The sequence below is a fragment of the Myotis yumanensis genome, unplaced genomic scaffold (assembly GCF_028538775.1).
Source record: "Myotis yumanensis isolate MYYU_CA2020_CCGP unplaced genomic scaffold, mMyoYum1.0.hap1 SCAF_17, whole genome shotgun sequence".
Classification (NCBI taxonomy): Eukaryota; Metazoa; Chordata; class Mammalia; order Chiroptera; family Vespertilionidae; genus Myotis; species Myotis yumanensis.
Window position 1 is genome coordinate 14,025,635 of NW_027223768.1, and position 12,983 is coordinate 14,038,617.

General features: G+C 52.4%; 1 protein-coding gene across 3 annotated transcripts; it reads right to left on the reverse strand.

Moving 5' to 3' along the window:
* Nucleotides 1-5,480: 5,480 nt before the first annotated feature.
* Nucleotides 5,481-11,957, reverse strand: S100A16 (S100 calcium binding protein A16). 3 transcript variants are annotated; one of them, XM_070395713.1, is made up of 3 exons: nucleotides 11,788-11,957; nucleotides 6,413-6,588; nucleotides 5,481-6,188 (listed from the first exon to the last, which is right to left on the reverse strand). In XM_070395713.1, the coding sequence occupies exons 2-3, from the start codon at nucleotides 6,563-6,565 to the stop codon at nucleotides 6,030-6,032; spliced, it is 312 nt and encodes a 103-aa protein (XP_070251814.1). In that variant the 5' UTR covers nucleotides 6,566-6,588; nucleotides 11,788-11,957; the 3' UTR covers nucleotides 5,481-6,029. The 3 variants fall into 3 exon arrangements, with proteins under 3 accessions (XP_070251814.1, XP_070251813.1, XP_070251816.1); XM_070395712.1 differs by lacking the exon at nucleotides 11,788-11,957 and adding an exon at nucleotides 11,618-11,716; XM_070395715.1 differs by lacking the exon at nucleotides 11,788-11,957 and adding an exon at nucleotides 7,278-7,386.
* Nucleotides 11,958-12,983: the final 1,026 nt, after the last annotated feature.

Below are 12,983 nucleotides of genomic sequence, written 5' to 3' on the forward strand. Positions count from 1 at the left end.
AAAGCAGAAAAAGAAGGAAGACGTGGAAGGTGAAGAGGATGAGGGGCAGGAGTATTACCGCGGAGACGATGACACCTTGGTTCTTGTCTTCTTAAAGGAAAGATCTCAATCGAGACAAAGTGCAGAAAAGCAAGCAAGAATTTATTGACCGCAGCAAAATCACACTTAAGACAGTGAAACAGGAAAGTGCATAGAAGAAGCAACAGGAGAGCCCAGGCTGGGCTGCTTGGGCTGACTGAGAAGTCAGAGAAAAGGTTCAGGGGTGTAGCCCGAGACACTGCCACTGCCCATTGCTCCCTTGGTTGTAAGTCTCATGGGGTCCCTTGAAGTTTAAGAGATGTGCCTGTGGGGGAAGGAGAGGGGCAAGGGAATGACACGGCATGCTCCTGGGGGGTGCAGGGGGAGGGGGGAGAGCCCGCGAAGAACTTCGGTTTCAGGGTTTTTAAAGGCTTAGCATTTAGGGGAGGTCTTAGGGGAGGATCAATAGACTATTCATCAGCTTTATGAGGATGTACCAAAATGAGATTTATTCTCTTAACTTCATATGTGTGTGGTTGGCAAATGGCACTAATTGGATTTCTGTTATCTATCTTCCTGAGTAGGGTGATTTAAGCTATTTACCCTCTGGTTTGGGAGGAGAAATGCAAACCACTTACTCTTATGTGTCCTTGGTTTAGGGAAGATAAGATTTACGATGTGGCTGTAAACTGCTGTTTAACCATCTGTCTTAGTTTCCCTATTCTGCGTGTCCGGAATTTTTCTAACTTTTGACTATCCTATAACAGGAGAAAGATGAAGATGAAGAAGATGATGATAAGTTGGTTCTAGGCAACTTTTTTTCTTGTCTATAAAGCATTTACCTACCCTGTACACAACTCATTCCTTTTAAAGAAAAAAACTGAAATTAAAGGCTGTGTAAGATTTGTTTTTGGTGGTTTTTTTTAACTAGAGGCCTGGTGCACGAATTTGTGCATGGGTGGAGTCCAGCCAGCCCACCCTGATCAGGGCGATTGGGAGCTGGGCGACTGGAGGGAGGGGCCGCTGGTGGTTGGCTGGCCCTGCCCCCTGGTCAAACTCCTGGTCTAGGGGACAATTTGCATATTAGCCTTTTATTATATAGGATATTTTTTTTAAAAAGATTTGTTTTTAAACTAACTATACAGTGTCTTTTTCTGTGTGTATAATTAACACACTACCAAATGTCTTTATTTATTTTTTTTCCCTTTAAAATATATTTTATTGACTTTTCACAGAGAGGAAGGGAGATGGACAGAGAGTTAGAAACATCGATGAGAGAGAAACATTGATCAGCTGCCTCCTGCACACTCCCCACTGGAGATGTGCCCACAACCAAGGTACATGCCCTTGACCGGAATCAAACCTGGGACCCTTGAGTCTGCAGGCCGATGCTCTATCCGCTGAGCCAAACCGGTTAGGGCCAAATGTCTTTTTTTAATGCTTTTTGTTTTATAATCCTCACTGATGATATGTGGTTTTATTTATTTTAGAGAGAGAAGAAGGGAGAGAGAAAAACATTGATCGGCTGCCTCTAACGGGGAATCGAACCTAGACCTAGGTATGTGCCCTGACTGGGAATTGAACCCAGGACCCTTCGGTGCACAGGACAAAGGTCCAACCAACTGAGCCACGTTGGCAGGGCCCAATGTGTGTTTGGATAGGCCTGTCCTGGTGGTATTTCCAATAGCCACTAACTTTGCCCGGTACAGTATGGGGGTTGTAAATTGGCATGGAAGTTTAAAGCAGGTTCTTGGTGCACAGCACAAATTAGTTACATGTGGGGATGGTAATGTTTTCATCTTCAGTTGTCTCTGATGCAGCTTTTATGAAACAATTGTTGTTCTCTTAACTGAATACCACTCTCTAATTGCAAAAAAACAAAAAAGTTGCAGCCATTTTGTTGACATTCTAAATGCTGCTAAGTAATACAATTTTTATTAGTAAAAAAGAAAAACTGTTCAGTAGTATAAATCTACACAAAAGAAGATATAAAACATTAAAAATAAAACAAACCCAGATGGTCTTCTTGGGCAAGTTTACCAAATCAAGGGGGGCAGGGAGGGCATGCAGGGCATCTTATACATATTTCCAGAAATGAAAAAAGGAGGAAATGCTGCCCAATTTACATTTTGTGGCAGGTGCAAAATAGCATTTGTAGTAAAGGCTGCTAGTTGCCCCCTTACCGTTTCTCCCCTTATCTCTCATAGCCAAAAGGACTTTGTATAGTTCAAAAACAAACTTACTTTTAAATTCAAATGAAGGCCATGCTCCCCAGCTTTTCTTGCAAGTAGGTGTAGCCACATGATTAAGCTCTGACCAAAATAAGCAGAAAGATGAGGTAAGTCACTTGTAATTCATGCCCTTAACGGCAGAGAACAGGCCACTTCTTCACCTTGCTGCTTGGAAAATGGATGAAACGTTTGGACTATACCAACTGGGGATGGCTGAGCAGAACCACCTACCAAACCAGGCCTAAGCCACCTCCTTCCAGATAGTATTTGACCAAGAAATAAACTCCTTCATTCAAACCACTGCTCTATTTGGTATGTGTGTACTAAGTAGATCACCTGAGATCCTGTTAACCTCAAAATAGAAGGCCAAAGTGAGAGGCAACAAGCATTTATCTGAGATGCAAAAGAATAGCTGTTCAAGAATCATTGATTTGGGCAGAAAGTCAAATGGTGTTTAGCTTAGAAGGTGATGACAAGGGGTATTTATGAGGACAGGGAATGAATGGATCATCTGCAGCAGGAGCATCACAGCCACCAAGCTGCGGTGGCCTCTGGGCATGTAAAGGGCACTCTTGGCCCTTCATCGTTATTGGGGCTAAGACACAGACAAGCGCCTCTGCCCTTGGGGCAGTCCACACAGAGTTCATAAAAGACGGATCGGGTCACCGTCACGGTGTCCTGGGCTAAGTCAAGTCACGTCACCTCTGACAGCTTCGCCTGTAAAAGGTGGATCGTGATTCTTGTTTCACGGGGCTGTCAGCAGGACTAAATGAGACTTGAATGAGAACGTGTTTTTAAAACTTTTAACATTGGACAAGCAGAAAGGATTGCTCAGGTTTCAAAAAGAAGTTACTAAAAATCTAAATGGAAAGAAAAACCAAAATGCACAGGAAGGTCAAAAGCTGACTCTGGTAGTTTTGGTTTTCTTACTCTAATGTGACAAAATAAGCCAGGTTCACCCTGACCAGTTTGGTGCAGTAGATAGAGCGTCGGCCTGCGAACTCAAGGGGCCCAGGTTCGATTCCGATCAAGGGCATGTACCTTGGTTGCGGGCACATCCCCAGTGGGGTGTGTGCAGGAGGCAGCTGATTGATGTTTCTCTCTCATCGATGTTTCTAACTCTCTATCCCTCTCCCTTCCTCTCTGTAAAAAATCAATAAAATATATTTTTTAAAAAATAAAAAAATAAGCCAGGTTCTCACCCTAGAGAATGGCAAGTCTGACTACAGAGGGGTTTGGCAGGCGCAATGTATTGGGCACCCACCACCTCAGATCCAAGTGGTTTAAATACTAGGCCAGGCCAGGGAAAGACCCGGGCAGAGGGGCCCTGCTCAATAGTACCGTGGGACTTGCTTCTGATCCTCCCTCCCCTCCTCTGCTCAGGCCTTGCTCGGGCTGTCTAGTCCCTGAACTTGTGGGTAAGACAGGAAGGCTTGCCCTTCTCCGGCCCTACCACTCCCCAGGGAAGCCTCAGCGGAGTGCCTGCTTCTGCAGTGACAGCTTTTGTCCCTCTGGGGCCTATCTGGCTCCGTGCCTGAAGCCAAAGCGCTGACTGCGGTTTAGATTCTCTGACCTCCACTAACATTCAGTGTCCTCCCCAGCACTCTAGGTTGGAGCTTAAATCTTCTAGAAACAGGCCTCTAGCTGGGGTCACACGCCTTCTCATTTCCTGCCAGCTGTTCTAAAGTCTTGGACGGATGGAAGTCCTGAACTCCAGGCATGTACCAGAGCACTGAAGGGAGCATAGCCCCTTCTCTCAAGGAAGCAGGAGCTGGGTCCGGAGGGACAGGGCTGGGGTTGACCCACCCGACACCCCACCACCCTCTTCTGAGACATTCAGTGTGGAGGATTGGAACGTGAGGAGCCGGTCGTCGGAAAGGAGGCAGGAAGTGCCTCTGGTATTTCCTGTGCATCCCTCACACCTTGGCTTTGAGAAGCTGCCTCCTCCACCACACCAAGGCCTGGGCCCCTGACTATCCTCTGTCCTATTCTCCAAGACTCCTTTCTCTCCCCTATGTGATCTGCTCACCTCAGGCTTCCATTCTAGTTCAGCTCATCCCGCCTCCAAAGCTTCCCCAGGTAGCCCCCCCGCCCCCAACGCCCCTATTGCTCTCTAAAGCAATAGTCTGTCTTCAGGGGGTTTGCTCTGAGCTTCCTGAAGGAATTGGGGGTTTGGGGGTGATGGTATGTGCTGACTCATGTAGATTTTAAGTTGACAGCTAAGATTTTTTTGTCACAAGTTTAAATCTTTGCAGAGTGTATAAATTCTGGAATGCTTTAAATATTGTGACTTTTTAAATAAAACTTTAAGTCTTTTAAATTCGTGCTTGATGAAATCTAAACATCACAATGGTGTAATGCTCTCCATTATCCATTTAAATATATTCATATTCGCCGGGCCGGCCGGCATGGCTCAGTAGTTGAACGTCGACCTATGAACCAGGGTTTGATTCCCGGTCAGGGCACATGCCCAGGTTATGTACGGGCTCTATCCCCAGTGCAGGAGGCAGCCAATCAATGATTCGTTCTCATCATTTATGTTTCTCTCCACCCCCCCCCCTTCATCTCTGAAATCAATAAAAAAAAAAATTTTTTTTAAATAAATAAATAAATAATCTGTTGATGAGCATTCAGATACTCAGTGCCACTAAGGGCCATGGCACCTCGCTCACAGAGCTGCAATAAGGACTACGTGGGACATACTGTCAGTCTGGCTAGGAGGGCCCAGTGGTGACATGTGGCCTTTGGACCTTCATGGAGCTGGAAGGAACTGCTGGTCCAGGGCTGACAGCACCCACTGGGATCCAGGACTTCTACTTCTTTCTAAGGTTCCAAAGAGTGGAACGGTGTTTGGTGGTGGTGGTGGTGGTGTGTGTGTGTGTGTGTGTGTGTTTTGTTTTTTGTTGTGTTTTGTTTTTTTTTCGGGGGGGGGGGTTGTTTTTGTTTTTTTGTTAATCCTCACCCAAGGATATTTTTGCCATTGATTTTCAGAGAGTGGAAAGGAGGGGGGAGAGGAAGAAAGGAGGGAGGAGGGAGAGAGAGAGAGAGAGAGAGAGAGAGAGAGAGAGAGAGAGAGAAATGTTCATGAGAGAGAGACACATCAATTGGCTGCCTCCGGCACACGCCCTGACCAAAGCCAAGATGGCACCTGCAACCCAGGTACGTGCCTTTGACCAGGAATCACTGGCCAGGATGTGGAAGGGTTTTAATGAGCATCACAAAGGGACTGGGTGAGGGGGAAACAAATGTCAAATCCAGCCTTTATTGCCATGCTTCAGGGGCTGAGGAGGAGGGAGAAGGCTCAACCCTGCTGATCTCTTCCCAGACCCAGAGGCATCTAGCTGGAGGGCAGTCCCTGAAAGTCCTTTCCCAGCCCAGGGGCTGAGGGGAAGGGGAGATGTCTCTGGTGCTTATGCCAGGAGCGGGAAGACCTGGAGCAGCCAGCTGACCTCCAGAGATCAAGAGAGACTCAGAATTAGGCAGGAACATCAGATGTTGGCAGGGTAGATGGACTGAGGACTCTCGGGTTACCCAAACAGCACTGGGGGCCTGGATGCCCAGCGTCTGCTGGCTCCAGGGACTGAGACCCTGAGGTAGGCACCCCCAGACTGAGATATGCTCACAAAGAGGCCCTGACACCCCCCCCTTCCCCCTGTTCAGCAATGATCAACAGAAGGTCTGGAGGGAGAAGTGAGGGCAGGGCCTGGGTGGGCAGGAGGCTGGGAAGAGCACGAGGGGCCGGGCATGGGGGCAGTGCCATGAGGGGACGGTGGGGGGTCTTTAGCTGCTGCTCTGCTGCTCCTGCTCGCGGATGAGGTTGGCGATGGGGCTGGTGATGCCTCCTATCAAGGTCCAGTACTCGTCAAAGCTGATGCGTCCATCGTGGTTGGCGTCCAGGTTCTGGATGAGCTTGTCAGCAGCCTTTCGGTTCCCCGTGTCCTGGGGAGGAACCTGGGTCAGCCATGCTGAGAGTGGCAGTCCCACAGAGCCCCCTAGGCAGAGGTCCCAGATCTGGCTCAGGCCTGGGTACCCCAAGAGGACAGAGACCTGGGCGGGGTCAAAACCCTGGTTTGTGGGGTAACTCTGAAAGAACAGGGGCTGCACTGGGGAAGACAGGGCTTCGGGGGCTGGGGAGAGACAGGGCCCTTGCGTGGGGGCCTTACCGTCAGCATGTGGTTGAGCTCGTGCTGAAGCATCTTTCGGAAGCTGCTCTTGCTGATCTTGTTCTTGACCAGGCTGTACTTAGACACGTATTTGTAGAAGTTTTCCACCAGAACTACAACCGCCTTCTCCAGCTCTGTGTAGCAGTCCGCCATCACTGCCTCACTCCTCGAGGGGCCTGAGCACCATGAGAATCACAGATGAGAAGAACCCCCGACAGGCCACTCCTCCCCCACACACACCCTGGGCCCTGGGTCCTCTAAGCTGACAGGTCCTCCAGGAGGAGGCAGGAAAAGGGAGGTGGGGCGGGGGGGGGGGGGGGGGGGGGGGGGTGGATAGCCCTGGAATGAGTACTATGCGGCTCTTCTAATCCAGGTGTTCCCCAGCTCAACTGCCCCAACAGGTTCTCCCGGCCCTTCCCCAGCCCCAGGCCCTGGGCTTGTCAGAGTCCCAGTGAGAGCAAGAGGCTCCCGTGGGAAGAGAGTAAGTGCCCATCCCTCCACCGTCTGCACACCTGTCTCACCCAGGCCCTCTGCCCTGGGGGCAAACACAGCTAGGAGCGGCTAGGATGAGCCAAGATGGCTGGGACAGGAGCCATAGTCTCCTAACAAGACACCAAGATTGGCTGAGACCCTGGCCCCAGGCAACAAAGCAGAGGCAAGGACCTAGGCCCTCCGCAATCCATCCGGCCAGGCGCCAGGGAAGGGAGTCCAGACTCCCAGGCCATGGCCGCTCCTGGGCAAGGACAATGTCCGGATTCATTGAGTCAGACATTCTGCAGACTCCCAGCCACACCCCGCTAGCCTAGCCTCCCTCAGACCCACCCCAAAATCCGAAACAGGCCCAGAGGACCCTTCACCCGATTACCTAAAGAGGAGCCAGGCCGGGTCTGCCCCAGCTGGAGGCAGAGCTGCGGCCAGCCAGCCAGCCAGAGGCCACACAGTCACCTCCTCACCCCGGGACAAAAGACACTCACATTCCCAGCGGATACAGCTCTCTGAATAACAGGATATGAAGGGACAGGCGGGTCTAGTCTGAGTCGCCGCCCATGCCCAGTGCCCCCCCAAGTGAACCCGGGCAATGAGCCTCCACTCACACCCCCAAGCCCAGGAAGGAGCTGCAGCCACCCTGCCCATCAGATCCTGATGAGGGAAGGGCCTGGGCATCCACAGTTCAAGTCCCTGCCCCTCCCACCTGCTCTCGAAGGCCGTCTTCCTCTGTGCCCACTGCCCTGCCCTCACTGCCTAGCTGAAGCCTACTGGAACTGCCCCTCCCACGGGAAGCCTGCCCTGGCCCCTGCCCTCCATGCCCTCCTCCCCTGGCTCCTATACATTCTCAGTTGGCATTGGCCTGGGCCCACTAACTGGTACGGCTGCAGCCCTTTTCCTGGGTCTTATAATCTCCCCAGACACCAGACATTCCTGGAAGCAAGGAGTGTGTTTCTGACACACAGCCATTGTGTATTCTGAACCACACAGAAGGAAGGGGCTTTGGGGCCATTTTTTTAAAAATCCTGGATAGACAACCTCACTGCTTTATGATTAAAAAAATATATATATATATATATATATATATATATATATATATATATATATATAATTTTATTGTTCCCTTAGAGAGAGGGGAAGGGCAAGGGAGAGAGAGAAACATTGATGTGAGAGCCAGACATCTATCGGCTGCCTCACATCTTACCCTCCACCCCTCCCCGCCCCCCAAGGAGGGATCAAGCCTGAAAGACCGGGCATGTGCCCTGACCCGAAATCGAACCAGCAACCTTTCCGTGCATGGGACTACACCCAACCAACTGAGCCACACCAGCCAGGGCTTAAAGCTTTTTTAATCTCTGCATCTCTTCCAGCCTGTATTGCTCAGCCCAGTGCTCTGTTCAAGGAAGATGTTCCATAAATGCCCCGCTTCCTTCCAGCCCTGATACCAGGTGTACAAAGGCCCCTGACCACTCTTCTAATGTCTGTTGGTTTCTGTTGTTGTTGTTTGCAAAGCTTTTTTGGGAGGTAGAATGAGACTGGACCAGGATGCAGGAAGGAAGGAAAGTTGAGAGAGAGGTCAGGCTGGGGCATCTCTGCCCAGGAATCCTTCCCTTATCTGCCCTGGTCTGTGACCGAAAGGATGAAGCATGGAAGCAGCACGGCAGGAATCCCGGGTCAGCACGGACCCTGCCAAGTGTACTCCCAACCAAGCTTTGCGAGCGGCAAGGGAGTTCAGAGAGTGCCCCCCCCTCCCCCCCCTTAACCATCCCAGACCCTGTTCCCTGAGTGAGGAAATCTGTGGAAAATAAGAAGAGGAAATGGAAAGAAATCCAGTTTAGGGGGTGGCATGTCTTGCCCCTTTCCCCAAAGCCTGCCCACCCCTCCCACCACCTGTCTTCTTGGAGTCTTGTTTCTCTGACCAGAGGAACCTCCTGGCCTTCGTTGATACCACGCCCCAGTCCCTACTGGGTCTCTGGCAGCCACGTAGGCAGGACCCAGGTGAGCACCTGGCTGACAATCAGCCACCTGCTGCTAGGTGTGCGATCAGCCCAGAGAGCTTTCGCAGTTCCGGGGTTCAGGCCCCAGACCTCCCAATAGTCTGCCCATCACCCACCCACACCTTGTCCTTCTTTTAAGTCAAATGGACATCTCTGGAGATATATCTGGATAAGTGACTTTCTGAAGGAAGAATGTCAGAGCGGGATAGTCAGGTGTCCCCACCCTCTTCCGCCCTTCCTCCCTCCCCTAGGGGCTGGGAGACAGGCTCTGCCACTACACTCATGTCATAGGCACCTGCTCCGCCCTGCCTGCCCCATCCCCCACCAAGGAGGCAGCATGGTCCCAGGCACAGGATCGGGGCAGTGAGGGCAGGCCACACGTTGTTCCGTCAGAAGGTAAGTCCTGTATTGACTTTGCTACAGGTAGATCCTGGCCTAAGCGTTCGGGGGAGGTGGACATGTCCATTACAACCTTCCCAAAAAGTGGGAATGGGGAGGCCACTGGTTCTCCAAAGGACCCCCTCACCTGGGGCCCTCAACCCTCCCCCAATGTTCTCATTGTCTTTTCCTTGAGGGATTCAATATTGAGCAACCAAGAAGCCCCTATCCCCACCCCCACTCACCTCAACCCAGCTTGATGACTTCTCCAAAAGCGAAAATTGCCCTGACACCATGCCCTGGGTCTCAGCCACTCCAGCCCCACCCTTCCACCCCCAGATTCTAGGCCCCACCCCTCCAGATGCCTCCTAACCATCCCCCATCTCTTCAACTCTCTAATCCCCTTCAATCTGGAGCCCTGAACATCCACCATACTCTTCAAAATTCACCTCCCCCCCCCCCCGCCCCCCCACCTTCTGCACACACTTCTTGAGTCTTAAATTGTTTCCAAATGTCCCTGTGTTAGAGTAAGCAGAGAGAGAGAGAGAGATGAGCTGGGAGAGGTCGGGAGAGGCAGCTGGGGCCTGGAGAAAGCAAGTGTGAGACATGACAACCTGAAAATAGACAATGGAGATACCAGGCCCTTATGTGAGCAGGAAAGATTCAGAGCCCTCCAAGATACGGTCTAACTCTAAGCGATGGTATAACTCCTAGATGAGGGAGCCTCGTAGCTTAAAGATACATCTTTTTTTTGAGACATGAGGGAGGGACTGACTTGCTCCCTGCCTAGGATCATGCCAGCCTAGAGGTATAAATCCTCTAAACTCCCCAATGCTGGGATTTGGTCTCAGCCTGCCCACTTAGGGCACTTGGTTTGGTTACATCCAGCTGAGTTGCCCATCCAGGTCCTACCTGAGTGTATTTCTTTCCTACAAATAAATCCTCGCCTGCGTTTGCTGCCTTAAGGTTGTCTCTTGTTTGAATCCATTCCTACAAGCAAGGTAAGAACTGAGGGCACAGAGTACTTATCTCTGGCCAGAGGCGCCCTTGACCACCGCTGACACCTGGACTCCTGTCTCTCCTAGTCACCATCCTCTCTAGAGCCTAGCCCACTCTCAAGCCTAAATTTGGCATGCTCTGTGTCCCTTCCCTCTACCTCAAATTTGCTCACTCTTTTATTCACCATTCATTTGCTTATTCATTCATTGGCTCATTTATTCATTTATTGACTCATTCATTCATGCATTTCCTTGATTCCTGTCAATATGCAGGGAAGGTGTAACCTGAAGTAGGCTGGTGATGCTTGACTCGATTTGCAAGGCTCTTTCTAACTGATCTCTCAGCCTCCATAGCCCCATTCTCTGCTCTGCCTTCTCCTGGTCTTGTTCCAATTCCAGAGGCTATTCTCTCACACAAGCGCCCCTCTCTCGCCCTTCCCCACCCTCACAGGACTCACTGCATCTAATTCGCACACATGGGTACACAGCGTGAGGCACTCTGCCGTTCCTGGCCCCTCTACGTGGGTAACCTATCTACCTTCCGCCCACTGGTGATTTTAGAGAATGTAGCTGGAAGGAGAAGCCTGCTCCTCTAAATTCTTTTCCGGACAAGTAAGCTGGAGGAGTTTGGTGTGGACACTCTCTCTCTCTCTCTCTCTCTCTCTCTCTCTCTCTCTCTCTCCTGCTCCTAGTCTCACCAATACCCAGAGGGCTCTTTACTCTTGGATAGGGAAAGGCTGAGCCCGCTCATCGGCACCTCCAGTGCTCCCTCCCCCAGAACCCCTGCCCTCACCCCCACCCGGACAGGGCTGGGCAGGGGAATGCTCCCACAGTGCAGGTGGCTCCACCAAACAAAGCCAGTCAAGCCAGAACCTGCCTCGGTCCTGAGGTGGAGGAGAAGCTGCCCAGACTCCTGGCCCCTATCCCAGAGCTCCCAGGCGCCCCCAGGATCTCACCCAGGTTCCTCCAGGTCCCGTCTGCCCTCCCTGGGAATGGCTCTGAGAGCACAATGGGGCCTGAGTCCCAAGGTGGGGAAAAGCCACCTCTCTCCCCCCCTCAGGCTCCCAGGCTCCCTGGGCCCTCCCTGGACCCCATTACCTCTCCCGGGACACTGCTCCCAGAGGCCAGGGAGGCCTGTGGCGAGGGTCCGACCTTCCCCAACCCCCAGCTCCACGCATTTGCCCGTTTTCTGTTAGGAAAGGATCGGAGCAGCTGCGGGCAAAGCTCCCAAACACCCTTCCCGGTGGCCCCGCCGCTGGAGAGGCGCCCAGGCAGCTGCTGGGCTGGGGAGGGGGTCTCACCACCCCACCCGCTCCTCTGACGGCCACTCCAGTCCCTAATCTTACCAGAATTCTCCATTTGCAAACCAGCCTTTTGGGAAAGTGAATTAACGACACCTCCCGGCCGGGTCTCTGGCAGGGCCCTCCCTCCTTTACAGCCCCTTCTCCGGGCCTCAAACGCCGCCTGGGGCCTCTCCGGCAGCCCCGACCGCCCAGGACGGGCCTGCGGTGCTCACCTGCCTCCTCGGTTCAACTCCTCTCCAGCAGGGCTCTGGGGCCTGGGCTCTGGCACCGCCAAGCAGCAACCCTCACTTAGCCCCGCCAGGACTCCTCCCCGCCGCACTCCCCAATGGGTCCCACTCCCTCCTTCCCTGCCTGGCTGAGCTGGCTCAGTGGGGAGGTAGTGACTGAGCTCTCTCTTGACTTGGCCCTGGGGTTGGGCCCTCGTTAAAGGGATACACACCTTTTTTAACACCCCTCCACCCCACCCCAGAAGGAGGGGTGGAAGCTGGCATTCTGTCAACCCCACCCTCCTAGCCCCACAGGGCCTGACAGAGCCTACCAGGTGGAGAAAGGAAGGGAAGGACTGTCACCTGCCCTTCTCACCTCGGTCACTGGAGCTCAGGGTCAGGGGCTCCAAACAGACATGTGCGGGTGGCACTGCAGGCCAGCTTGGCTGGCCTCAGAGACGGCCTTGCCCTTGGGGTCTCTGGAGTAACGCCCGGCTGGTGTGCACAAGGCAGAAGGCAGGCACCAGGGACCAGACTCCGGCCCCCAGAGCTACCACCTCCAGGTCAGCCCACCAGGAGCTCTCCTGACCCCCATCCCTGGGACTGCTCTTGTGCAGCAGAAGATTCCTCTGGAAACACCCTCTAGCCCAGGGGTCCTCAAACTACGGCCCCGCGGGCCACATGCAAATACAAATATTGTATTTGTTCCCATTTTGTTTTTTTACTTCAAAATAAGATATGTGCAGTGTGCATAGGAATTTGTTCATAGTTTTTTTTTAAACTATAGTCCGGCCCTCCAACGGCCTGAGGGACAGTGAACTGGCCCCCTGTTTAAAAAGCTTGAGGACCCCTGCTCTAGCCCTTCCCAAGCAACCTGGCCAGTTCCACATCCCCATGAGGAGGCAGCAGCTGAAAGGAGGGGGGACCCATTCACCAACTCTGGCAGTTCACCGGGCACTCACTGTGCCAGGCTCTCTGCTAAGTGCTTTACATGAGGCCTCAAATCACCCTAGCAATCCTCTGAGGGAAGCACTGTTAATATCCCCATTTTACAGATTCGGAAACTGACCCTGAGACTCACACGGAGACCACCAGCCCCACGTTTGCCTGGCTCCTCACCCAGGCTCCATCCAGCACACCTGGGCTCATGTCCTCTCCTGTCCGAGTGCCAGGCCCTGGCAAAGAGGAGCTCGGCCCTCACA